At 55.3% G+C, this 24,470-nt stretch overlaps 1 protein-coding gene across 7 annotated transcripts in view; it reads right to left on the bottom strand.

The window, feature by feature from the left end:
- Positions 1 to 24,470, bottom strand: part of KCNN3 (potassium calcium-activated channel subfamily N member 3) — a 177,645-nt gene that overhangs the window by 6,648 nt on the left and 146,527 nt on the right. For 3 of the 7 annotated variants that reach the window (XM_089299889.1, XM_089299886.1, XM_089299888.1), the window contains exons 4-8: positions 23,694 to 23,738; positions 19,332 to 19,473; positions 11,480 to 11,590; positions 1,526 to 1,653; positions 681 to 750 (exon numbers count right to left, since the gene is read on the bottom strand). In XM_089299889.1, coding sequence (XP_089156015.1) covers positions 681 to 750; positions 1,526 to 1,653; positions 11,480 to 11,590; positions 19,332 to 19,473; positions 23,694 to 23,738 — 496 coding nt within the window. Of the gene's footprint in view, positions 1 to 299; positions 578 to 680; positions 751 to 1,525; positions 1,654 to 11,479; positions 11,591 to 19,331; positions 19,474 to 23,693; positions 23,739 to 24,470 lie in introns of those variants that run through there. The other 4 variants (XM_089299891.1, XM_002715455.6, XM_070077613.1 and 1 more) reach the window with 2 other exon arrangements.

Here is a 24,470-nt window from a genome sequence, read left to right as displayed (position 1 = left end):
AATTTATTTGAAGGGCAGATGGACAGAGAGAAGTCTTCCATTTGCTGGTTCACTCCCCACATGCCTGCAGCAGCTGGAGCCGGGACAGACTGAAGCTGGGAGCCGGGAGCTCCGTCCGGGTCTCCCGGGTGGGTGACAGGGACCCAAGCACTTGATCGATCACCTGCTGCCTCCCAGAGTGCGCAGTAGCAGGGAACTGGGTCAGAAGCAGAGCTGGGCCTCGGACCCAGGCGCTCTCCTGAGGATGTGGGTGTCCCAAGGGGCAGCTTACCTGCCGCACCGAATGTCTGTCTCGCAGATTGTTATTTAAAAATTCATTTATTTGAAAAGCAGAGTGACAGAGAAAGAGGGAGAGACAGAGAGATCCACCCGCTGGTTCACTTTCCAAATGGCCTCAACAGCGAGATCTGGGCCAGGCTGAAACCAGGAGCCAGGATCTCCATCTTGGTCTCCTAGTGGGAAGCTTGGATGGAAAGTGGAACAGGCAGGACTTGAACTCAGCTCTCCAGAATGGGATGCCAGCACCATAACTGGTGGCTTGCCCCGCTGCACCACAATGCTGGCCCCCTGTGGATTACTTTTAACCAAGGAGGAATCGCTGTTTGCTTTCCTGGCACCTGAGAAGTCCAGATGCCAGCGTCGGAGAACTCCTTAGGGAGTCTGCCAGTCCTACCACTCACCTTGGAAAGGTCTACGAGGGTGTTGGCTTGGTCACTCAGCTTCCTCTGCTCCATCTTGACGCTCCTCAGTCTGCAGGGAAGAGTTGTGACAGCCACACCCTGTGAGTCCGTGCTAAGGTTCAGCCCCACCAGCCAATTCTACAGCCCCATCAATCACTCGATGGTGAAACCTGGCATTGGGAACTTGAACACAGGAAACTGACAGAGCCAAGGTCCCCGGGCAAGCCAGCGCTTGTCGCCACGTATGCTTGCTCGCATCACTTTCATTTCCTTGCCTTTCTCAGGTCACCGCCTGCCTTCCCGGCCTTTGCCCAGGCTGTGCCTCCCATATTGGATGCTCTGCTTGTAGCCCGGAAAAGGGTCTCCCAGACCCCCAAGTCAAAACCAGTGTTTTCATCCTGTGCTTCTCCATTACACTGAGAAGTGTTTCCTCTCCCAGAGAACGTGTCAGATGATTTTGATTGGTATTGCCATGCCTGGTGCATGCATGTGGGTCTGTGTGTCTGTGTGTATGTGCATATGTGTCTGTATGCCTTTGTGTCTGTGTGCATGTGTGCTTATGCATGCATGTGCACACGTGTCTATGTGTGCACACATGTCTGCATGTGTACATGCATGTCCCGTGCACTGCATACACGCATGTGTCTGTGCATGTGTGCACACGTGTCTGTGTGCATGTGTCTATGTGTACATGCACACATGTCTGAGTACACATGTGTGAGTGTGTGCATATGTGTCTGCACGCATGTGTCTGTGTATGTCTGTGCAGAAGCTCAAAGGCTCTCTACGTCTCTCCCGCAGCCGCAGGGGTGCCCCTAGGTTGGCCGTGGCCCTGGCATACTCACTGGTGGATAGCCTGGAGGAACTTCCTCTGGTGCTTCCTGACCTTGGCGTGGTCAATCTTCTTCAGCAGCTTCGTGTGTTTATAGATGAGCCACGTTTCCCGCAGGACGTTGGCTGCAGCGTTCTTGATCTACGGAACAGTAAATAACGCAGCCTGCTATCAGGTTAATTGTCTTGGGTTCCCGGAACAGGCTTTTCATGCCTGCTGCTGCAGCTAGCGCGTAAGGCAACGCTGCTGTGGCGTTCTCCTTTTTCATCAAAATCATGGAAGTCCTAGAAAAGGTGATGAAAATACATCTCTTATTAATCCTCTCCTGGCCACAGCAGAGCAGAGCGTGGAGAGCAGGCGTGCATCTATTCCCCTTCCTTAATGATTTCAGCACCGCCTCCCAGCTGCCGTTGCCAGTGATATATTTAGACAGGTGGCATTAGCGAGACCTGGAGCCCCGGCTACCTTCTGGGTAGGTAAGTAGAAGCCACCACTGCCCAGTCAGATCCACAGCTCCCTGCTTTCCCTGAGACCCCCAGTCAGCGCCCACGGTGCCTTTCTTGGATGGAGAGCGGGAACAGATTTCCTACCAGTGGAAGATTTTAAAAGGCTTTCTTGCAAGAAATGTCTTTCCCACCAACTGGAACTCTGGGGAGCTGCGAGTCTGCTGCTTCCTTCCCCGAACAGCCAAAAACATTCACGCTGCAGTTTCGCATGTAAATGGAATTGGCATCAAACCGAACGCGTTCTGAAGCCCTGTCTGACAAGCGGCGAAGAGTGTTAGGTGTGGAACCAGAGCTGCCTGTCTCCCAAGGCTGGCTCCTCGGCTGCGCACCGCACGCACTCGGCACTCGCTTCCACAGACCCTGCTGTCACCTGTTGACATGGAAACCACCGCCGTCCCCCGGCTCACGGCGGAGCGGAGACACATCAGTGGCTTCCAGATGGCAGGGGACAAAGTTTGAAGCCAAACACAGACATCTTCAGCAATTAGCAAGGCGAGCGAGCGAAAACATTCCTTATGCAGCACAAGCTCAACAGATCTGTGATGCCCCAGCCCCACCGCCGGCAGCCGCGCACGCTGGCGCAGGTCCCCGCGCCTGGGCCCAGAGGTGCGGCGGCCAGGCCAGCAGAACTCAGCTGACTCGCCAGAAAGGGTTTTAGTCACACTGCAGAGTCCAGACCCGCTTCCTCAGACTGACACCGACAGATGGGACGTTGTTAAAACGCTGAGACGTGTGGGAAGGCCTAGGCTGATAACTTGTGTGTGTATGTGTGTGTGTGTATGTTTTAAAAAATTTATTACTGAGGCTGGATTATATTTTTCATTGGCGCTGAAGTGATGTTTTTAAAAGAACAGCTAAGTCTTCTCAGAAATGTCTAAGTGACATAAATATTGCTTTTTTGTTCAGTAAAAACCCACTGTGAACATGCTTCTAAAGGGCTTAATTGCCCACCCCTGGGACTTTGCTGCCTGAAAGGAAGCAGGTGGCCGTGAGCAGACACTGAAACAGTGGGCGTGCGGCGAGCAGGCAGCGGCAGGCACGGGGAGGGTGGGCCGTGGGGGAACCCGGGCCGCAGTGTGCAGCGGCCCCCTGGCGAGGGAGGTGGCCCTGAAGGGAAGCCTCTGTCCCCGTGGAAGCCGTACCACCGAGAGGGCCACGCTGCCACGGGGCTTCTTCAACCTCCCAGAGCTCCTCCCAGCGAGCCAGCAGGAGCCACCCCGGCCCGGCTTCCACGCTCGGCAGAGGTCGGGCTCCACGGGCCTCCTCCCCGGATGCTGAGAGAGCCACGCGGCATCACAGCGGACAGGCCCGGGACCGTGGCCGTGGTGTTGGTGTGGAGCACACATGTGAGGCTGGGAAGCCTTGGGGTGACTCTGCTCTAGGAGGTAGTTGGCGTATTCAGAGCGAATGCTTCATTGTCTAGAGTGTGGGAAAAAGCAGGCCCTACCCTAAGGGTTGCGGTGGGGCCCAGACGAGGCCACGTTGGTGCGGCAGACAGAGCTGAGGGTAATGGCCAGCATTTGCCAGGGGCCAGGCAAGAGATCTGAATACTTCCTCTGTATCAAGTCACTCATCCATTCCTCAGGGCAACCCTATGGGGCAGCTGCCACTATTGTTCCCATTTCACAGATGAAGCAACTGAGGCACAGCCCAAGTCGGGCAAGCTGCGTCAACATGGATTGGAGTGCTATACAAATTGTAGAGCACTGCACAGATACTGGCTGTCATCTAGCCCACAGCCACCTCCCCCCACCGCCTTTGGAATCAGGAGACAAGGGCTTCAGAGCTGGGCTGCGAGGCCAGAATCACACAGCTAGCTAATGGCAAAGTCAAAACAAGAGCCAGGGCCCCGCAGCACATAAGGTTTTCCCAGGGTCTGAAGGAAGACCTGATGACATTTCATCTCACACAGACAAAATGACTTCCTGTTTTCCAGGATCCAGGAATTGGAAAGGAGCTCAGAATTTATTTCCTTAGTCATCACGGCCCTCACTTAGCCACGTGACAGAACACAGAGTCCAGCTCTTGCACTTAACTCCAGCCCAAAGGGAACGCGCAGAAGCCACGGCGCGGCGCGGGCAGCTGGGAGAGGCCGTCGCGTCATCGCTACAGGTTTGAACAAGAGGCCCCTGCGTATCTGGAAAGTGAAGTTAAATGCAAGCCCTGTGCTGACCCCGAAATTAATTGCCAGCAAATGGCCTGGCACAAAGCTAAGTGGATCAATATCTGCAAGAGAAAAAGAAATAGGCTTTTAACTGCACGGCGCCTTCTCCGGTGGACAAGGCTGTTGTGTCCTGGGTCTCCCGCCAATTCACCTGGCTCATTGCTCTGAGCATCACCGGAGTGGGGCGCACACGAGGTCACGCGTCCCTCCTGGCATGTGTGGGGCCCCTGCACGGCCCCGTGCACCCTTCCTGGGAGCTTTCCAGGTGGGCAGGGGACACCAGGCCGGAAAGAGGCTCCCAGGGTGCGGGAGTGGGAGGGGCGGGGCTCGGGATGGGGGCAGCACACTGGCAAGGCTGGCCCGGACAGGACAGGTTCAGAAGGCTTCAGGGTCATTTGTGTGCGGGAGGCCAACTGCCTCCCCCTCCCTCAGACCCCCATAAGCTCTTGATCTGATTGCTTCCTGGGGGGTCCATTAACTCCCTCCCCCCCAAAACGGATGTTTCCACTCTGATGGGGGCCAGAGCCTGGGCTCTGTGGCCCACGACCTTTGGGGACGGCCGGGAGACCCCCAGGCCTGGGCAGGATCTTGCAAAGCACAGTGGTGGTGGAGAGCTACTGGATGCCCACTCTGTGGCAGGCCCTGGGCGGGACACTTGGGTCTCTGTTGTTTCATTAACCCCCAGAAAACCCTGACAAGTCGGTGGGATCCTGGGCTCCACCCGGCACCCATCACGGAACCGAGGCTCACTTTGCTCAGGAGTTCATGGAAAGCATCAGACACTGTTGCCAACAGTGAACATGCTCTGATGGACAAGCCAGTGGCATTCCTGCCCACAGGAAGTTTATGGTCTTGGGCTGGGGGTGGGGGTGGTGCACACGGGATGCAGGTTGCAACACTGTACCAGGCCATCAGTGCTTCAAAGGAACATGAAGGCAGGCGCAGGGCTAGAGAGTGCCCATGTGCTGTGGAGTTGTTGGGCTGGTAAATGAGAACACACTCCCAGCAGCAGCAGGGAGCCTGGGTGCCCTGCACCTCCATCCCCTGCCCCCAGGACATGTCAGCTTCTTTCTCCCCCCTCAACAAGAGGAAACAGCAGAACACACGTCTGTTCCCTGAGCTCTTGGCCCAGTGTCCCAGGCCAGTGGCAGGCTCTGGCCACCTCTCTGCCACTCAGTATGACAGGGGCCCTGTGAGTTGCAGGAGGAAGCTGGAGAGGGGTGGAAGGAGCTGCCTTCCGGGGTACCCCCACGTGTCCAGCAGCCTCGGGGCGCCTTGGAGAGTAATTCCAGAAGCCCCGCTGGCAGACCCCCAGGAAGAAACCACTGGAGCTGTGCCCAGGAAGGAGTGCCCTGCCTGGGGGTTGCCTGGGGGAGAAGGGGGCCCAATCAGGGCTGGACCACTCCAAGCAGTTACACAGTTGAACCGGGACAGCCTGAGCGATGGTAAACATGGCAATCGCAGAGCCAGCCGGCTAGCCCTGTCTTCAGACGCCCACGGTGCACTCTGCACACAGGACTGGGGAGGGGGCTTGGCTGCCTCCCCATCTGCCAGTGCAGAGTTCCTGCGGCTTCCCACGGCCGTCCTCTTTCATACCCTGCTTACCCACCTCTCCTACTTCCCCATTGCATCCCACACTTCTGCCTCACCAGGAGCCCCCTCTGCGCTGGGAACTGGGGACTCTGCCCTGTGTCGGGCAAGGAACTGTGGCGAGGCCAGAGGTGTTTCTGTGGTTCCCAGTGCGGTAGCGAGCGGCAGGTCGCTCTATAATCCGTTCCGGGGATGCTCTGGCTCTTCTCGCTGCAGGCTGGGACCGCAGCCACAGGGATAGTTCCAAGGAACTGACTGCCCAGGTAAGCCCCCTCCCCGTAAGGCTAGAGAAGCTGCCTGCTAGCCTGGGGACAGACGGGCTCCTGGGTGGGATCTGCCCTGACACACCCAGCCGGGCTCATCCTGGGCCCTCTCCGGTCTCAGCGTTGTCGTCTGGGCTGGACTGGCTCAGCCCTAAGTGTCCTTCCAGCTCCATTGCACGGTGTTCCGTGACGGTGTTTAAAGGAAGACTGCGCCCAATCCGTCTGGGACGGAACCCTGGAGGCTGATAGAATTTACAGTCCTCTCTCAGGGAGAATTAGCATTTCTGATTTTTTTTTTTTTTTTTGACAGGCAGAGTGGACAGTGAGAGAGACAGACAGAGAGAGAAAGGTCTTCCTTTGCCGTTGGTTCACCCTCCAATGGCCGCCGCTGCAGCCGGCGCACCGCGCTGATCCGATGGCAGGAGCCAGGAGCCAGGTGCTTTTCCTGGTCTCCCATGGGGTGCAGGGCCCAAGCACCTGGGCCATCTTCCACTGCACTCCCTGGCCATAGCAGAGAGCTGGCCTGGAAGAGGGGCAACCGGGACAGAATCTGGCGCCCCGACCGGGACTAGAACCCGGTGTGCCGGCGCCGCAAGGTGGAGGATTAGCCTATTGAGCCACGGCGCCAGCTAGCATTTCTGATTTTAACCACTTAATTGATTATCTGATAAATGTTAAAGAGATAAAGACATGTTCTGGGAATCTACTGGTGGCCAGCCAGCTGTGGGTCGCCGGCGAGTGCACGCTGGCCTCACTCTTCATCTCTGCCACAGCAACGGCCACTGCTGTTTTGCCCACAAAATGTCTCTCCTTTTATTTTTTTTTGAAGGCAGAGTGGATAGTGAGAGAGAGAGAGAGAAAGGTCTTCCTTTTGCCGTTGGTTCACCCTCCAATGGCTGCCGCGGCCAGCGCATCGCGCTGATCCGAAGCCAGGAGCCAGGTGCTTTTCCTGATCTCCCATGGGGTGCAGGGCCCAAGTACTTGGGCCATCCTCCACTGCACTCCCTGGCCACAGCAGAGAGCTGGCCTGGAAGAGGGGCAACCGGGAAAGAATCCGGTGCCCCAACCGGGACTAGAACCCAGTGTGCCGGCGCCGCAAGGAGGAGGATTAGCCTGTTGAGCCATGGCGCCGGCCAAAATGCCTCTCCTAAGAGTAACCTTTGAATCAACATGCAGAAAAGTTTTTTTTTTTCCTAGTATGATAAAACTTTGACATATGTTCATGATTAAAGAAAAATTTGGGGTGCAGTGTTGTGATCTGGTGAGTTAAGCTGTCACTTATGGCACTGCCTTCCCACATCAGAGTACAAGTTCAAGTCCCAGATACTTCGCACTTCTGATCCAGCTCCCTGCTAATGTGTCTGGGAAAGCAGCAGATGATGGCTCAAGTACTTGGGCCCTTGTACCCACATGGGAGACCTGGATTGAGTTCCTGGCTCTTGGCTTTGGTCTGGCCCAGGCCTGGCTGTTGCAGCCATCTGGGGAGTGAATCAGTGGATGGATTATTGTCTTTATGTCCTTTTGCCTTTCAAATAAATATATAAATTTTTTTTTGGACAGGCAGAGTTAGACAGCGAGAGAGAGAGAGAGAGCGAGAAAGGTCTTCCTTCCGTTGGTTCACCCCCGCAAGTGGCTGCTATGGCCGGCACATTGCAGCCGGCGCGCTGTGCTGATCCAAAGCCAGGAGCCAGGTGCTTTCTCCTGGTCTCCTATGTGGGTGCAGGGCCCAAGGACCTGGGCTATCCTCCGCTACACTCCCTGCCACAGCAGAGAGCTGGACTGGAAGAGGAGCAACCAGGACAGAACCGGCGCCCCAACTGGGACTAGAACCCAGGGTGCTGGCGCCGCAGGCGGAGGATTAGCCTATTGAACCGCGGCGCCAGCCTAAATATATAAATCTTTAAAGGAAGATTTTTAATTTTTTTTTTTAGCACTGTTGAATAGGTACTGAGGGTTGAGGCGGGTGGCATCAAGGTTTTTGAGCCTTGTTCAGGGCTACATCTGAGGTCCATAGGGAAACCATGTGCAGGATGACAGGGGCAAAGGAGGCCCCAGCGAGGGGCAGGCAGCAAGCCCTTGTGCTGCGAAAAGGCTGGGCAGAGGCCGCGCCGGGGCTGGTGTGCACCGACAGACACAGCAAGCTCCAGTCCGGCCCGGCAAGTGCTCAGGTCCCAGGGCACAGACGGGTCCGAGGTAGCGCTCAGTCTTTAGTGTGGGAGACAGGAACAAGGGCATCGTCACAGCAGACCAGGGAAGTCCGGGCAGGGGACTCGTTTAGAACAGGTATGAGTTTGGCTTTGGTCTCGCTCAGTGATTTTTGTGGGATGTCACTGGGACAAAGTAGGGCCAGGAAGCTTTGCAGCAAGGAGGAGGAGGGATGACCTGGGCCAGGTGCACAGACCTCCTGCCCATGATGCCTCTGAAATGCCTCTCTGAGGGCAGCCGGTCCTCAGAGGTTAAGTGTCAGAACGAGGACCTGCTCTTACCTTCGTGGTGCCCCCCGGGAGTGACCTCCGCGGTGGGCATGTTTGCTTCTATGAAACAGACACACGGGGACATGGAGCACTGGGGGGCAGAAAGGGTGGGCTCTAGGCTGCTTTTTACAGTCTTTGTCGTTTACTGATACTTCATCTGGGAGCCCAGAGGTTAGCAATAAGTTACAATTATAGAATAACCACGGCAGTGACATTGCAAAGTCAGCGTGGGAAGATCTGATTGCATTAAATACAGAGATGACGGTGCCACCAGGGTTGATAAGTTATACAAGCGAAAGACAAGCCCTGGGATTCAGGAAAAGCAGAACCACGTTCTTACCTGGTGCTGTCAGACCTCCCCTCCCCACGAGTAAACAAAAACAGTGCTCTCTTATGGTAAGTAGAGGCTGGGCTGAGGCCTCCCTGGCAGGACACGTAGGATTAGTAATTGCTAGAGCCACCTGAGTATTGTCATGATTAACAGGCATTGATTCCTTTCTGCTTTGGCGTTTGAAGGTTGCAGGCTCTGGTGGGAGATTGCTTTTATCTTTTATCCACTAATTGTCCGCTCTGAAGGGGCTCACCATTCTGTGGCTATCCCCTGCTTCCTGCTTGCAGCTCTCTGAGAATTCACGGAGAGCCTGTGAGCAGACAGAGCTGGGCATCTCTTTGATCCACATACGACTCCAGCTGCACACGACAGCTACTGGAGAGGACGGGGAAGGGTAGACCAAGGTCCTCAAGAGGAAATCAAGGGGTCTTCGTCAGTGGGCTGGTAAAAGTGAGCTCAAGCCAGGGCTGGCCAGGGTGGCACACAGCGTCATTACACTGAAGCTTATGTAAAAGAAGCCAGTCCTGCTGGCTTGGAATATCGCCCCTCTGTAAGCACCACTTTTGTGGTGTTTGCTTCTCTGGGAGCAAACATTGGGTATTAAAGGGACATTTCAACAGATTTCAGTGTTCTCAGCAAAGTGAGACGTTATTCGATTAAAAAGGTGCCTTGGTACTCGCGGGTGAGCAATAAATATTTGTTGATTTGATTCTCAGTTCTCTTCACAAAGGAAGTGGACTTGAAGAGGATTTTGGAGAAATAATTTTTTGAAAGATTGAAATTAGCCACTACAACCTCATCTCCTACAATTATGTTGCAGAAAAATTGTTTATTTGCTTGGCTTATGAGGGAGCTGGCTTTTCTTGGCTTTATTTTCCCCTAGTGTCTGATTTAGTGGGTGAAAAATGGAGAGGACGAAAGAATAACATGAAACACCAAGTATATTCTTGTTTTAAACAAGCAAACCAGAATCAACAGAGACTGGTAAGGAAATGCTCCCCTCTCGCCTGCACCTACTTTCAACTCAGTGGAACCCCACTAAATTGTCCTGGGGTGATGCGTGCGAGTGTATTTGTGTGCGTCTGTTCCGAAACTTCGTGATTTCCTTGATACCGGTTTCACGTGTGCATGGATCAGAAGGTACTGAAAGGGGCCAGGCGGCAGGGTTCCAGGTGGGGCCCAGCAGGCCTTCCTACTCAGACCGCCTTCAACTCTGCCATCCTGATGCTACACAGCATGCTTTCCTTTTTCTAAATATTTATTTATTTAAGAGAGAGAGAGAATGAGAGAGCGAGAGAACTCCCATCTGCTAGTTCATTCCCCGAATGCCTGCAGCAGCTGGGCCTGGGCCAAGGCTGAAGCCTGCAGCTCAGAATTCAATCCAGGTCTCCCAGGGGGAGGCAAGAAAACCAATTCCTCGAGCCATCACCGTTGCCTCCTAGGCTCTGTTTTGGCAGGAAGCTGGAGTCAGGAGCCGCAGCCGGGAATCGAACCCAGGCACCCCAGTGAGGGACGAGGGTGTCTTCACTGCCGGGCCAAACGCCCTCACACGTGTTTTCTTTTGTACAGCTGATAGCTCAGGGCTACCATGCGCCTCATCCGCCCGTCTGCGTGTCAACAGTACAAGAATAGCTGCCTGTACCCGCTCCTTTCAACATCTGTGGAGGCTCTTTAAAGAATCCAATAAATGTAATCAAAGACCAAACAATCAAACACCATAAATAATTCTGCTGAGAAGCTGAAGAGGCCTTGGCAACTGCATTCCCCCACTGCCTTCCCCTGAGAGCGTGCGTGCCGCTCTCTCTGTCACTCTCTCTCTCTCTTTGTTCTCCCTTCCTGCCTTTGTCTATTTCTAACACATTTTTACTGCTCTGCAACATTAATCACCGAATATCTTCCCCAGCTTTCAAAACCCCGGATCAAAATGTGGTGGCTCACGGATCCCTGAACCCACTTCAGTCCTAAGCGAGGCAGTGAGCGTGGGGGCTGAGACCCCAGCCCGGGGCCTGTTCTCTCCAGTCTCCAAAAGAGATTCTTGCAGGAAAATCATACGCCTGACCTTCGTTCAGACTACAGTTCTAAAGGATTTTCCATTAAAGCTGTCGTTAAGTAAACAGCTCCTGCCTGGAAGGCTCATTCCCCTCTCTTCCCAATGGCCCTTTCTTTTCCCCACAATTCAGGGCGGGTGTCAGACTTTGCTCAGCTGAATGATCTCCCCACGCCTGCCCATAAGGGTACAAGTGAGAGACATTATCCAGCAAGGCCGAGAGGGGAAAACTGGATGATGACGTTTTGAGGAACGACATTATCCAGGAACGTGAGCTCCACTGGAATGATTGTGTCCAACGATTTTTTTTTTTTTAAGGACTCAATTTAGATACATTTCCAATATAGCTTCCAGACCCTCTACAGCTTTCCTAATGAGAACCATGAAGATATTGGAGCATAAACAAAAACATCGCTTCACGCCGGGGGACTTAGCTGGTATGGATTCTACCACTGTACACTATGGATTTAATGATCAGGGACTGTGGCAGGGCTCCTGCAGTGCTCATGCCGAGTGACGGCTTCTTCCTTTCTGCTTGGCCTTTGCTCGGGTCCCCAGTCTCCCGGGGAGACGCGGATATTCGGCCTCTTACCCGTTTGGTGAGCTGGGTGTCCATCATGAAGTTGTGAACGTGCTTCTCTGCTTTGGTGAGTTCCAGCTTCCGGGCCACCACGGCCACCACGAGGGCAGTGCAGCCCGCACCCTGTTGGGGAGGGGGGGACACCAAGAGGACCAGAGGGGAGACAGCACATCAGTAAGAGGCAAGGCTCAAGACCTAACTTGCCCTGTGCCCACTGGAGGGGTTCCCTGGGAGTGGTGTCGGAACTCAAGCTTTCTGGCTGGTCCAGACCAAGCCACACGGCCGTCAAAACCCATCGGGGCCCTGGCCCCCAGCCGCAAGGGGGTCTGCCGTGCTCTTGGCTGTGCTGCACAGTTGACCTCTTAGGGACAGAGTCTTCATGGTGCTACCTGCTTCTTCAAGGGGCAGGATACTGGATGGGGCTGAGGCTTTGGAGAGTTAACCAATGGCTAACCACTGGGTCCCCTCCTAGGCTGCGCAGCCTGGCAGATGACAGAAGAGCCAGCATAGAGGGGCTACCTTCCTCCATGCCTGTCCCAGCTCCAGACCTGTGGCCCGAGAGACTGGAGCCTGGATGCAATGCCTGCTACATTTGCAAGTTTTCCTGAGAATAATGGGATGAAGACGCCACCCGGTTTCCCCAAAGACGGTTTCCCAGTGGGAACCTGCTTAGCGTGAGCGTGTGCACTCGGTGCTCTGCTTGCTCCACAGCTGGGCCCTTCTACCTGGAAGTCTAGGCTGTGACTCAGCACAGGGAGTTGGAGCTTTCTGGCTTTCACCAGGAAGTTTGTGGGTCACGCAAAGAACTGGAAGATGAGAACAACACTTCTGCCCAAGACCAGGATGTTCAGAGAACCTGTCCAGCACCTGCTGCACCACTTCCAGGCTACGGGGGCGGGTTCAGGGTGGAGAGGAGAGAGCCAGGGTCTGCTTGAGTCACAGAGTGGCAGGACTTCCTCAGCCCCTCCTAATCTTTGGGGTGCACACTTGGCTATTGGGGAAAGGAAAGTGGCCATTCCAGCATCCTGCCACTGGGTTTGGAATATTCTCCGGCACTAGGGTAAGAGAGAGAATGGAGAATCCGCCTTCCCTGACTCGCCTGGGGCCGATGAGAGGAGTCAGCCCTGTGGCTGCAGAGAGAGGACTCTCCTCAGAGACCACGGCCCTCACCCTGCATGCTGGACCGGGGACCACCCTGGCTGCCACTCATGGCACGAGAAGATGCACTCACTAAAGCCGACAAGCTCCTCCTCTAGATGCAAACAGAAATTTCTGTTCGCAGAGAAGCCAGTGTAGCAGTCTGGGGTCCTGGGATTGATGGGATTGATCAGTGACATGTGGGCTCAGCAGGTCTCACAAAATTTACAAGAAATGGAAGAGAATGTTTTCCAGGAGTACCCTAATCTCCCACCGCTGGGAGCAGCCTCCACGGGGAGACCAGCTTTCTGTTCTCGCCTGCCTGGTCTCTGTCTCTCTCTTTCTCCTTCCCCGTGGGCAGCGGAAAGTTTTTGGCTGAAGTGGATGGTGCTTTCCCTTCCCCTTTAAACCACCCAGGGAGCCTTGTTGCTGGGTTCGGCCACACAGCAACAAGGTGGGGAGAGCGGTGTCTGCGTGAACCTTCCCGTTCTGACCTCGTTTTCTTCTGTCGCTGTTTTCTTGGCGTCTGTGGTTTACAGGAGACTCTGTGCCCAATTTTCAAAGGATACAGGCCTTGCACAGCCTGGTCTGTGGCTGCAATCCCTTTGGCCAGGCCTCCAGAGGCAGAAAATAACTTAAAAGCAGCCGTCCTGGAGGGCAGATGTGTGTTCTCCTTCCCTCTTCCAGACCCAGCACCAGCCCTCGCCTTTATGTGGCGTTCCAGAAGTACTTGGGGCTGAAAGCCCAAAAAGAGGGATCTGTCATTGTGTTAAAAATGGAATGTCAGACGAGAGGGCCTCCCCAGGCTCCCTCGGCTGCCTGGGTCCAGGCAGGCCCTCCCTGAGAGCTGGGGTGCACCCAGCCTGAAGTGGGGAGTCTCCTTGCTCACCATGCCACCTAGGGGAACACCAATAAAACGAGCAATGGTCCACCGTCTTGAGTGGACAGGTGGAGTTTCTTGGCATGGACTGCAGCCTGGCCACCTGACCACAGGGGGCTTCTAATCAGAGTATTTTAGCCAAGGAACGATGAAGATAACGGCCTGCCTGGAGCCAGGTGACACTCGTCAGTGTCTTTCAGCGTTCAGATCTTGAGACTCCCTCACGGACAGCTTTCTGGAGGAGGTACATTCTCGGCCCCTGATTTCAACATGAACACTTAGCAGTGGCTGCTCTCAAGTTCATTTTTCTTTTAGATAATCCACTGTCTGGATGTAACCAGGAAAGTCACCCTAATGATGCCTCACATGGTCATTTCCATTAAGAGGCAATTTGTGAAGGAAGGCAGGCAGGCAGCACCAGCCTCCAGAGAGGGATGGGCACAGTGCTGCAGCCAGAGTGAGACGGGGAAGAGGCAGAGAGAGGCAGGGCTGCAGCAGAGAATGAGACAGGAATACGTTGTGTTGCACCCTCAACAGCAAGAGTCGTAAGGGGCAAGGAAGGGGGGAAGCCAAGGAATAAGAAAAACTGATGGGAGGCCGGCGCCGCGGCTCACTAGGCTAATCCTCCGCCTAGCGGCGCCGGCACACCGGGTTCTAGTCCCGGTCGGGGCGCCGGATTCTGTCCCGGTTGCCCCTCTTCCAGGCCAGCCCTCTGCTGTGGCCAGGGAGTGCAGTGGAGGATGGCCCAGGTGCTTGGGCCCTGCACCCCATGGGAGACCAGGAAAAGCACCTGGCTCCTGGCTCCTGCCATCGGATCAGCGCGGTGCGCCGGCTGCAGCGCGCCGGCCGCGGCGGCCATTGGAGGGTGAACCAACGGCAAAGGAAGACCTTTCTCTCTCTCTCTCTCTCACTGTCCACTCTGCCTGTCAAAAAAAAAAAAAAAAAAAAAAAAAAGAAAAACTGATGGGTTGATGGGATTGAGAGGGGAGGGAAGAACACAGAACCTAAGACTCAAGTCAGAAATTCATGGTCAGGGCTGGTGCTGTGGTGCGTGGGTAAAGTCACCACCTGTGATGCCAGCATCCCATATGGTGCTGGTTTGTGTCTTGGCTGCTCCACTTCCTGATCTAGCTCCCTGCTAATGGCCAGGGAAAAGCAGCGGAAGATGGCCCAAGTGCTTGGGCCTCTGTTACCTACATAGGAGACCTGGACGGAGCTTCTGACTCCAGCCTGGTTCAGTTCTCTCTCTCTCCCTATCTTTCTGTAACTCTGACTTTTGAATAGACAAATAAATCTTTAAAAAAAAAAAAAGAAGAAAGAAAGAAAGAAAGGAAAGGAAAGGAAAGGAAAGAAAGGAAAGGAAAGGAAAGGAAAGGAAAGGAAAGGAAAGGAAAGGAAAGGAAAGGATAGGAAAGGAAAGGAAAGGAAAGGAAAGGAAAGGAAAGGAAAGGATAGGAAAGGAAAGGAAAGGAAAGGAAAGGAAAGGAAAGGAAAGGAAAGGAAAGGAAAGGAAAGGAAAGGAAAGGAAAGGAAAGGAAAGGAAAAAGAAATAGAATAAAAAAAAAGAAAAAGAAAAAAGAAGTTCATGGTCAAGCTTGGCCCTGTAAGGGGAAGTAGCACACCAAGGGATTCCTGCCACACACACGCGTCGCGGCCCTGCTGTGTTCCTCTGAGAGGCGTGGGGACTGCCTGTCGCCGGAGGGCCTCTGGGGACAGTGGGCCTTTATACTCGGACAAACTTATCATTCTGACGGGGCTACACGGCAGCCAGGCCATGCTCGTGGGAAGCAGCAGTGATGGGGGCTGGCTTCATGGAACACAAAGCGGCAGACACTGGTTAACTGCTCGTGGGAGCTCGTGCCGTCCTTGTGGGGAATCTCAGCCATGGCCGCGGGGCAGAGGGGCCAAGTGAGGAGAGGCTGGCGGCTGTGGGACAGAAAAGGCAAGCAGCTGCTGGCGTGGCTGCCACGGGGGCAGGTCTGTGACTCAGCTTTTTGCCTTGGGATGTGCCAAGTTGCCTGACACCACCTGGATTCTAGGGGTCTGCTCTGCCCAGCTCCTGTTCCCGTGGGGTGGAGCTCTCCCAGGTGCGCGGGCGAGCAGGGAACACAGGGTGAGTGCAACACGGCAGGGAGTGGGGAGGGCTGGCGTGGGGAGAACATGCCTAACTCATCCATGACTTGGATCCAATTCGGGGCCCAGCCTCCTCCACACGGGTCCTCCCACTCCTGGTTTCCAACACACATCTTCCAGCTGGAAAACCTTAGAAGCTGGAAAAACACGTATCCCCAGGGGAAAAGGATGAGGTGTTCTTAACTAAAGAAGCATAAAAGAAAATAAAGCATAAATGAAAGTGACAAATGGAGGAGGGCAGCCTGGAGGAGCTACGGTCGGATTCTGTTTCTGCGACAGATCCCATGGAACGGCTAAAATAACGCGGACCGGTTTGAAACCAAGGTGTTTGGGAAGAAGCTCGTCTTCTAAAACCGACATGAAGCAGATGTCTTGCTGAGCCCTCTTTTTGCCTCCTCCCCAGATGACTCAATTTGTGCTACCTTTTCCTTCATTGTCACTTTCTGTTTGCAGTTCAAAGAGGCCATCTCTCAGGGGGCCCTGGGGGGATGCTCCGTGTCCCCATGGACATCTGGAAGCTTTTAGATATTTGGCTGGGACTTGTGAAGGGTCACAGAGCGAGCCCAGCTTTAGGAAGTGGCTGTACTGAAATGCAGTTACCACCATGCAGACTCTGGGGCCCCAGGGGACTTCTGGGTGACCGCAGAGCCAACAGGCCAGGCCAGAGCACGTCTGACGCTTGCTGTCACGTCCAATGCTGGGCACTAAGGGCTGCCAGTGTTCTCTCGGCTGCATGGAAACCGTTACCCTGAAAACTGCTCACAGAAAGATGCTGGACTTTGACACATCTGTTCTCCAGGGCGAATGCCCTCCAACGCACCGCGTGTGTGCCAGCAACATCAAGTTGTTCAGACAACTATATACCCTGCTTAATGGTTGGTAATTACACCGTTACTGGGATTGCCAAGAGAAAACAATGATTAAGACTATTTACAACCCGCACACACAAATCCTTCCCTTCGCTTCCCAGGCAGGCCTTGCCTTGGCCTTCATGGTGTCCATGGCAACCAAACAGGAAGCCCTACCTTCAGCACAGGCACTTGCAGGAATAAAGGGGAGACAGACACAGTGTTGGTTGGGAGGCGGGAGGGGCAGGATCTTCAGCAACGTGAAGTCCCTGAAAGGAGTGACTCAGCGAGAAAAGTGACATTTGATAGAGAAATGCCACCAGGGTTCACGGCTGTGGCTGGCCCCAGAGTGAGGCAACCAGCTTCAATTTGTGTAAAAGGCCTGAGAGCAGGCAGAAGTAGCCTGGCTGTGGCTGGGAACACAGGGGCCTGTCTCCATGCCGCCGGGGCTTAGGCAGAAGGAGAAGATGAAAGGCAGGTGCTCTATCTTTCATGTGGAAGGTGGACACCCGTTCCTCCCCATCTGTTTGTTCTTCTGCTTTGATCATCTTTCCCTCCTCAAGGAGCAAAAATGCCCAGGAGGGCTGTGCACCTTGGTAGCAAAGAAGGGTACTGCCGCAAGGCCACAGCCCGGGGCGAGGGGTGCAGCCTGCTCCACCCAGCCTGGTCACGGCAGAAGCCCTGAGATGCACGGTCCAGGAGCCAGGCAGAATGGCTGGTATTTAAAAATTGCAGGGGCCAGCGCCACGGCTCACTAGGCTAATCCTCCACCTGCGGCGCCAGCACACCAGGTTCTAGTCCCGGTCGGGGCGCCGGATTCTGTCCCGGTTGCCCCTCTTCCAGGCCAACTCTCTACTATGGCCCGGGAGTGCAGTGGAGGATGGCCCAAGTGCTTGGGCCCTGCACCCCATGGGAGACCAGGAGAAGCACCTGGCTCCTGCCTTCAGATCAGTGTGGTACGCCAGCTGCAGCGCGCTGGCCACAGCTGCCATTGGAGGGTGAACCAACGGAAAAGGAAGACCTTTCTGTCTGTCTCTCTCTCTTTCACTGTCCACTCTGCCTGTCAAAAAAAAAAAAAAAAAGATTAAAAAAAAATTGCAGGGGCTCCCTGTACAGCCCAGCCTCGGTGGGCAACAGGCTCTGGGCTGCCTCTGAGGACAAAGCCCACGCCCCGGGTGCGGCTCCTGCAAGGGGTGCGCTGGCCTTCGGGTGGCATTTCCGAGCTTTCTGGTAGGAAGCCGCTCTCCCTGGTTTCCTGGTGACAGCTGGAGCCCTGCCAGGCAGACTCCTACTAAACGCCGGGCGGTGTTTGTTCTAAAGCCTCACACTTACCCGCGATTTATCCCAGCCCCGGCGCTAAGCCTGTTGTCATTAGCTGCCGTTTCAGAGGCTGCCTGCTCACATGGGCTGCCCTGGCTTGGCATCAAAAATGAGGAGAGGGCTGTGTCCAGCCCGGGCCCACTGGCCCTGGCCTTTCTCTGACCCCAGGGCCTTCTGTGCTCTGCAGGGCCCTAGAGGCCAACAGGACGAGTTGGGTGTGGCATGGGGGCAGCCCCCAGCCACGGGAGGCCTCAGCTCGGACCTGCGGGAGGAGCACAGCCCACCCTACCCACTGCAGGGAGAAGTGGTGAGAGAGGAAACCCGCAGGGGCGCTGAGAGGAAGGGGCTCCCCGCAGCAGCATGGGGGTGTGGGGCAGGGATGCCTGGAGACCCCGCAGTACCCGGCCCCGGCCTCCTCGCCTCCACCTCCACCTCCCCCGCCCCACCCTCTCCCCAGGCTGAGATGCAGGCTTTCATCTTTCAGCCTCAGCTTCTTCCTCTGCAGAGAGAGTCCCCCTGCTCGAGGATTCTTGGTCAGAGGTCCCGCACCCCAAGCATGGAAGACGCCCAGGGGGCACCTTCCCTGTTCACACGTGAGCGTGAGCACCGGTGCTCACAGGCACCTTAATGGAAGGCATTTTGTTTGGTCCTCACAAGCCAGAGAGGAGGGCTGGGCAGGCCTTCCATGCCCCACCCCCACCCCCAACACTTCAGAGTGGGCGGTCCCGCAGGCAGCACCTTCCCCAGGGCCACAGTGAGGGGCGGCCATGGACATTCAGACCCTGCTCTGAGTCCCCAGCCCACGTTCTTCTCATACACCTTGTGACAAGGACATCTGAAGGGCGTGGGCCTCGGGAAGCACACAAGGGTTAATGGTAGGGGGAGGGGAGCAGCAGAGTGATGGGCCAAGAAACATTGCTTACAAGGATGTGGCTTACCTGCTGGGCACCTGGGATGCAGCCACACCATTGCCAGATGCCCGTGCCGGACGGGACTGGGCTCCTTCGGTACCTGGCACCTCAACAACGCATATGTGGAAACCAAAGCCTGAGCAAGCTGAGAGCTGGCCCAGGGCCACAGGGCCAAACAAAGACCCATGTTGGTGGCCAGCCCAGTGCCCGACACCGGTCCCTGGAGGCCTGCTCAGTGCTGTTTCCTCGGTCCCTCCCTTTGTGAGTTCCAGTTCATCAGAAAGGGTGTCAAGGTCTTTGGGATCCAGGGGACAGGGAAGAAGGCAGGGAGAAGATCGGGCAGCTGGCTGGAGTTGGGGTGGGGAGCAGAGGTCAGCCAGCTACCCCCAGCCACTCTGCGGGGGCTGTGACTAGACCACTAACTACCAGGACCCTGAACCTGGCAAAGCTAGCTGAGAAGCGAGCCATGATCACAGGTTTCACATGGGCCTTTCTGTGTGCAGGGGGGGACATGCACACAGGTCTGCCAAGCAGCAGCCGTCCCTGAGCCCCGGCTGTGAAGGTCCCACTGTGTGTGCGATAAAAGCTCTTGGCAACATTTTGAGGGCAGGGTAGTGGGCAGAGCGGGTACTCACCATGATGCCAGTGAGAAGACAGACACCTTTCCCACAGTATGTGTGGGGCACCATATCCCCATAACCAATGGAAAGGAATGTGATGGAGATGAGCCACATGGCACCCAGAAAGTTACTAGTTACGTCCTGCTGGTCATGGTACCTGCCAAGGGGGAAGACAGGAGTTAGTTGATGCCACTGCCACTCTTGGGAGTCAAGGCTGTGACAAACCTAGAGGGGAGAAGGCATGAGATAGCAGTGGCCGTGACACACACAGGTCTCTAGGATATTGAAGGTGCAGCCACAGTGCCCACCCAGGTCCTGCCTGCAGCACCCTCTTCCCTCTCCCTCCCCCAACCCCAAGTGCTGCCACGAGCTGGGTCCTTGTTCCCAGAGGCAAAATGTGCTGTCACAATTTGCACCATACTGTCGACATCTTTTTAGTGCTGGGAAGATAGCTTTGGGTGAACTCATGCACTAATAAAATGTGAATTTTCCCTTCCAACAGTCTAAATGTATGTGGATGTGATTAATTCCAAATCCCAAGCACCTGGACAGGGAAAAATATTCAAAAAAACAAATCACCAAACACATTTTCCCATCTCCTCTGAGGAAGTTGATGGCCCTCAAAGCCCGCACCTCCAGGCTGTCTGCAGGGAGGCTGTGGCGCCCAGGCTGTTGGGGAGCTGGCTCCAGGGACACCTTGCAGTGTCCCCAGGGGCTTGCGGCTGCCCTGGCGTGGGAGTGACCAGCGGGGGATGTAACACCACCACTCCCTCTCCCGATGCCCGAGGTACCCACCCCAGCCCAGCCCAGGAGGGGCGTCTGCTGAGGACTCAGGCATTTGCAGGAGGTGGCAGGCACCTTGGAGACAATGACCTTGGCCCAAACACACAAGGGTGAGTCAGAGAAGGTGCCTTCTATGGTTCCAGTGCAGCCTTTCCAAAATGCAGGTGCTGCCAACGTGGCTGTTGAAGAGGTAGGGCCTTCGAGAGGAGGTCGGGTCACACGCGTGGGGCTGCAGCCTTATAACAGAGAATCCATGCCACGGCCCACCTTCCTCCACGTGAGGACACACTGACAGGAGCCGTCTGTCCTCACAGGACAGCCATGCCTGCTGCCGCCTGCAGAACCGTGACACGTAGATTTCTGTTCTTTGCGAACTACCCAACCTGTGATGCTCTGTCGTGGCACCACAAACAAACCGAGACCCAGGAGCAAGGTGTGAGTTCCCCGGGCAGGCCAGGGGACCAGGCATCCTGGGAGGTGAGACCGCCCAGGGCTCCAAACACAGCGGGTGGCCAGGCTGCACCTGGCGGGCAGGGCTGGTGAGCATGCAGTGACCTCTGTGTCTTATCCCGTGGGGAGATCACTTGCTGACACACTCTTCCAGCCAGCCACTTGTGGGCCACAGGACGGGGAAACTGAGACAGGGCCATGGAGAACAGACCGACCTGGCCGGATGGGGCAGAAAGCTACTTAGGAAACGTAATGCGCAGCACTTCGTTACTGAGGAGGCGACGATGAGCTAACACACACACATGCAGGCCTGGAACAAAGAGGCCCTCAGGCAGCGGCGGCTGCTGGCCCCAGTGTCCATCAGGCAGGGTCTGTCCATGGCCCAGGGACATCGGCAAATGCTGCATGTCCTCCCTTTCCCTCCTAGGGCAGGTGTGCAGGGAGGGCTGCGGGCACAGGTGAATCGAGATGGGCCTGGAAGGAGGCAGATGCTGTGCCAGACAGAACAGGGACAGGGACCCAGAGTGCAGTCTGAGGAACACCCTTTATTATGCACCTGCTGTGTGGTGGGTGCTTTGCCTGCAATCGCTCTCATTCTTACAACACCCTTTAAAGTACTTTACAGGTCAGCAACTGGAAGCACAGAGAGGTTGTCCTGCTTGTCCGGGGATACACAGGAAGCAACTGAAGCGAAGCCCAGAAGGCCCTATTGCCAGCCACTCAGCACCAGAGAGGAGAAAGTGCCTTGAGGGGTGCCTGGCAAGTTCTAGTGAGGGCACCTGGACTTCAGTAGCAGCTGGCGAGGTAGCTTTAGAGAGCAGGGGCCAGATTTTTGGAGGGCCTGGGGTTCTAGGAGGAGGAGTTTGGATTTGAATTTCATAGCTTTGGAAGCAATTCTAGGTCTCTGAGCAAAGGAATGATGGGACGGCATGGCTTGCTGGGAGGGCTGAGCTGCAGGTGGTGAACAGGATGCTTGTGAAGATGGAACGCGGGGCGCCGGGGGTGGAGGGAGGGGGATGGCCAGGTGAGAAGCAGGTGCAGTCTCCTGAGCCCAGCCCTAGCGGATCCCCTGCAGGCACGTCAGCAGTACCTGTCCAGCCCCAACTTGAGTCATCCGCCAGCCATGAGTGGGGGTGGCATGGACTTTGTGTTACTGTCTGCACAAGGGCAGGGTGCCTGGTACTGCCAGGGACATCTGAAGCGCAGACAGCTCCTCCCCAAAGTCTGGCTGATAATGACCTTCCCTGCCCTCGCCTCCCGCTTCCCTTGCTCCCCAGGGATGCTCTGTGGCTGCTGCTTCCACTGGGCCTGGTTTCCCTGAGGCTGAGCCTATGTTCCTTACTCAGTGTGTATCTGACTCACATGAGCTGGTGGTGCTCAGCTCTAGCCCCCAGCACTGCCCCTGCCCCCATATATTAGCACCATCCCCATTCTAATGTGGCCTTGAATGGGCAGCTGCCTGCCCTGTCCTGCTCTGTTGCCCTGCCAGGCCCCTTAGGCTGTGCAATTCTCTGCACTCCTGCCTGCTGCCTTCTGGCTGGGTGGTGCGGTGGCAGGTCCCGTGCTGAGGTGGCGCTGGAAAACCAGACTGTGAAGCGGTAAGACTCAGTGACTGGGCACGGGGCAGGGGCAGGGGCAGGGGCAGGGAAGGGAGAAGCCTTTAGGCAGCTCCACGCCACAAGCAGCAACACATAAGCAACTGTGTAAGAGTCAAAGCCAAGCTTATCAGTTCATCCGAAGGACATTCCTTGGGAGAAGGAGCCTGGGGTGGGTCTAAGGACAATGAGAGTGTGGGGGTTGAGTAGTGAGAAGCTGCGAGCCCATGGTCCTGGGCTTGCTGGCCTGAAGTTGTCTTAACTGCTGAACCAACCTACAAGCAAGCACCGTGCTTGTCCCAGAGCCTGTGCCCACTAACAGCAGTAGTTACAGCTGTGTTGAGAGGGGGCCTGGTGCCATCGTTCTGAGAAACGATATTCAGAAAAACAACAGGGGCGTGAGTCTCCAAGTGCAGCGGGCATTGGGTGGGCTGCGGGCTGTGATGAGGTGCCTGGGGGTGTGTGTTGAAGTTTAGGTAGGAGAACTATTTGAATGGATCTACTCTAAGTTCTACAGAATGGATCTACTCTAAGTTCTTGGACAGAGGAGGGGCATGAAACACTTGCTCTCTGGAAATGATTAAGAAGTCAGGCCCCCTGGCCGGCGCTGTGGCTCACTAGGCTAATCCTCTGCCTATGGCGCCAGCACCCCGGGTTCTAGTCCCGGTTGGGGCGCCGGATTCTGTCCTGGTTGCCCCTCTTCCAGTCCAGCTCTCTGCTGTGGCCCGGGAGTACAGTGGAGGATGGCCCAGGTCCTTGGGCCCTGCACCTGCATGGGAGACCGGGAGGAAGCACCTGGCTCCTGGCTTCGGATCGGCACAGCGGCCATTTGGGGGGTGAACCAACGGAAGGAAGACCTTTCTCTCTGTCTCTCTCTCTCTCTCTCACTGTCTAACTCTGCCTGTAAAAAAAAAAAAAAAAAAAAAAAAGAGGAAGAAGAAGAAGAAGAAGTCAGGCCCCAGACAGTGAGGACCACTAGGAGGGTAGCAAGTGCCCGGGGAGAAGCAATGGAGAGCCCGAGTGCCCAACCACGAGACCGGGATCCAATCTGCAGCCCGCCTCTGCGCACCTTGCTGGTTTTGCTGTGCACACAGTTCTCCAAAGCTCCCCCACCCCTTTCCATGCAGACTCTGAGGTTTAAAGTTCTGTGCCCTTCCTGTGCAATGGCTACCAGGATCACGGACCACCCCATTCCTGTGGGGGGCGGGGGGAGGGACTCTGAGGTAGACACTAGACATCCCAGCGGCATTAAGTCCAAAGCAACAGATAATGGCTCTTTTTAAAGTTCATGTCCAATTTACTGCCTTTTCTTTTTTTTAAAAAAAAAATCCCTTTATATGCTTGTGGGTTCTTTTGTCATTCACCATGTAAAATCCCCTTGGCGCTACCTAGGTGCTGAGGAGAGAAGCAGCTCTTGAGGATGTCATTCTGTGAGACCTCAGCCGTCTCTCTGTGGGGTGGGCCAGAGAAGGTGAGATGGATGGGACACACCCCTGCGCTCCTGTGGCGTGGAGCGTTGTCATGGAGACAAGGCATGCATGCAACTCACCAAGCAGGAAGTGATGAGCGAGAGAGCCGGCCTGGTGATTCAGGACTGTGGGAGTAGAGAGGAGGGAGAAACGTTGCTAACCTAGTCACAGTTTGAGAGTGGTTTACACATGTCACAAATTCACGTACTAATCTCATGCTATTTTTTGCAACAGAGAAATGGGTAGGGGGAGGGAGCTGGTGGCAGGTTTCCATGTTTCTCTTTAAGGCCGAGGAGGGAAAGACATGATTTTCCTTTGAGCTCAGGGCAGTCATTGTGAATCTATTCTCAGGGTGCGGCCTGTGGGGGTTTCCCCACTTTCTACTATTGTGAAATAAATGAGTGCTAAAGATGGTGGGTTAGTCAGGTGTGTCTACGTGTGCCCCTTCGAACCTCGTACAACTCTGGTTCACGGGCTCCGACTTTGAAAAGCAAGCAGCCGACCTGGAATCTTCAGACATGTGAGGGATTCTCTCACATTAAAGATGCAGGGACCAGCCACTTAACACAGCCAAAGGGAAAAAGACTCTGGGTCACATACAAACTCTCAAACACAATCCTCCGAGGAGCGCCCCGGGAGACATAAAATTAAGACAAGGACCCGCGAGACAGGCATGTAGAGCTCTACAAAGAGTCTCCCTGCAGGGGCTGAGGAGACCAAGGAGGTCTCCCAGAGGCAGAACAAGAAAGTGGAACTACAACAGAGGGAGGTAGCGACTCTGTCTACAGTGTAAATAATAGTAGGTCCGGGGAGAAAGAATTGAGGGGGAAAGGAGGAGGAGAGGAAGAAAAAAGAAG

The sequence above is a fragment of the Oryctolagus cuniculus genome, chromosome 7 (genome assembly GCF_051225735.1).
Source record: "Oryctolagus cuniculus isolate XC-2025 breed Fujian yellow rabbit chromosome 7, ASM5122573v1, whole genome shotgun sequence".
Taxonomy (NCBI): domain Eukaryota; kingdom Metazoa; phylum Chordata; class Mammalia; order Lagomorpha; family Leporidae; genus Oryctolagus; species Oryctolagus cuniculus.
This window is presented reverse-complemented; position numbering and strand designations above follow the sequence as displayed.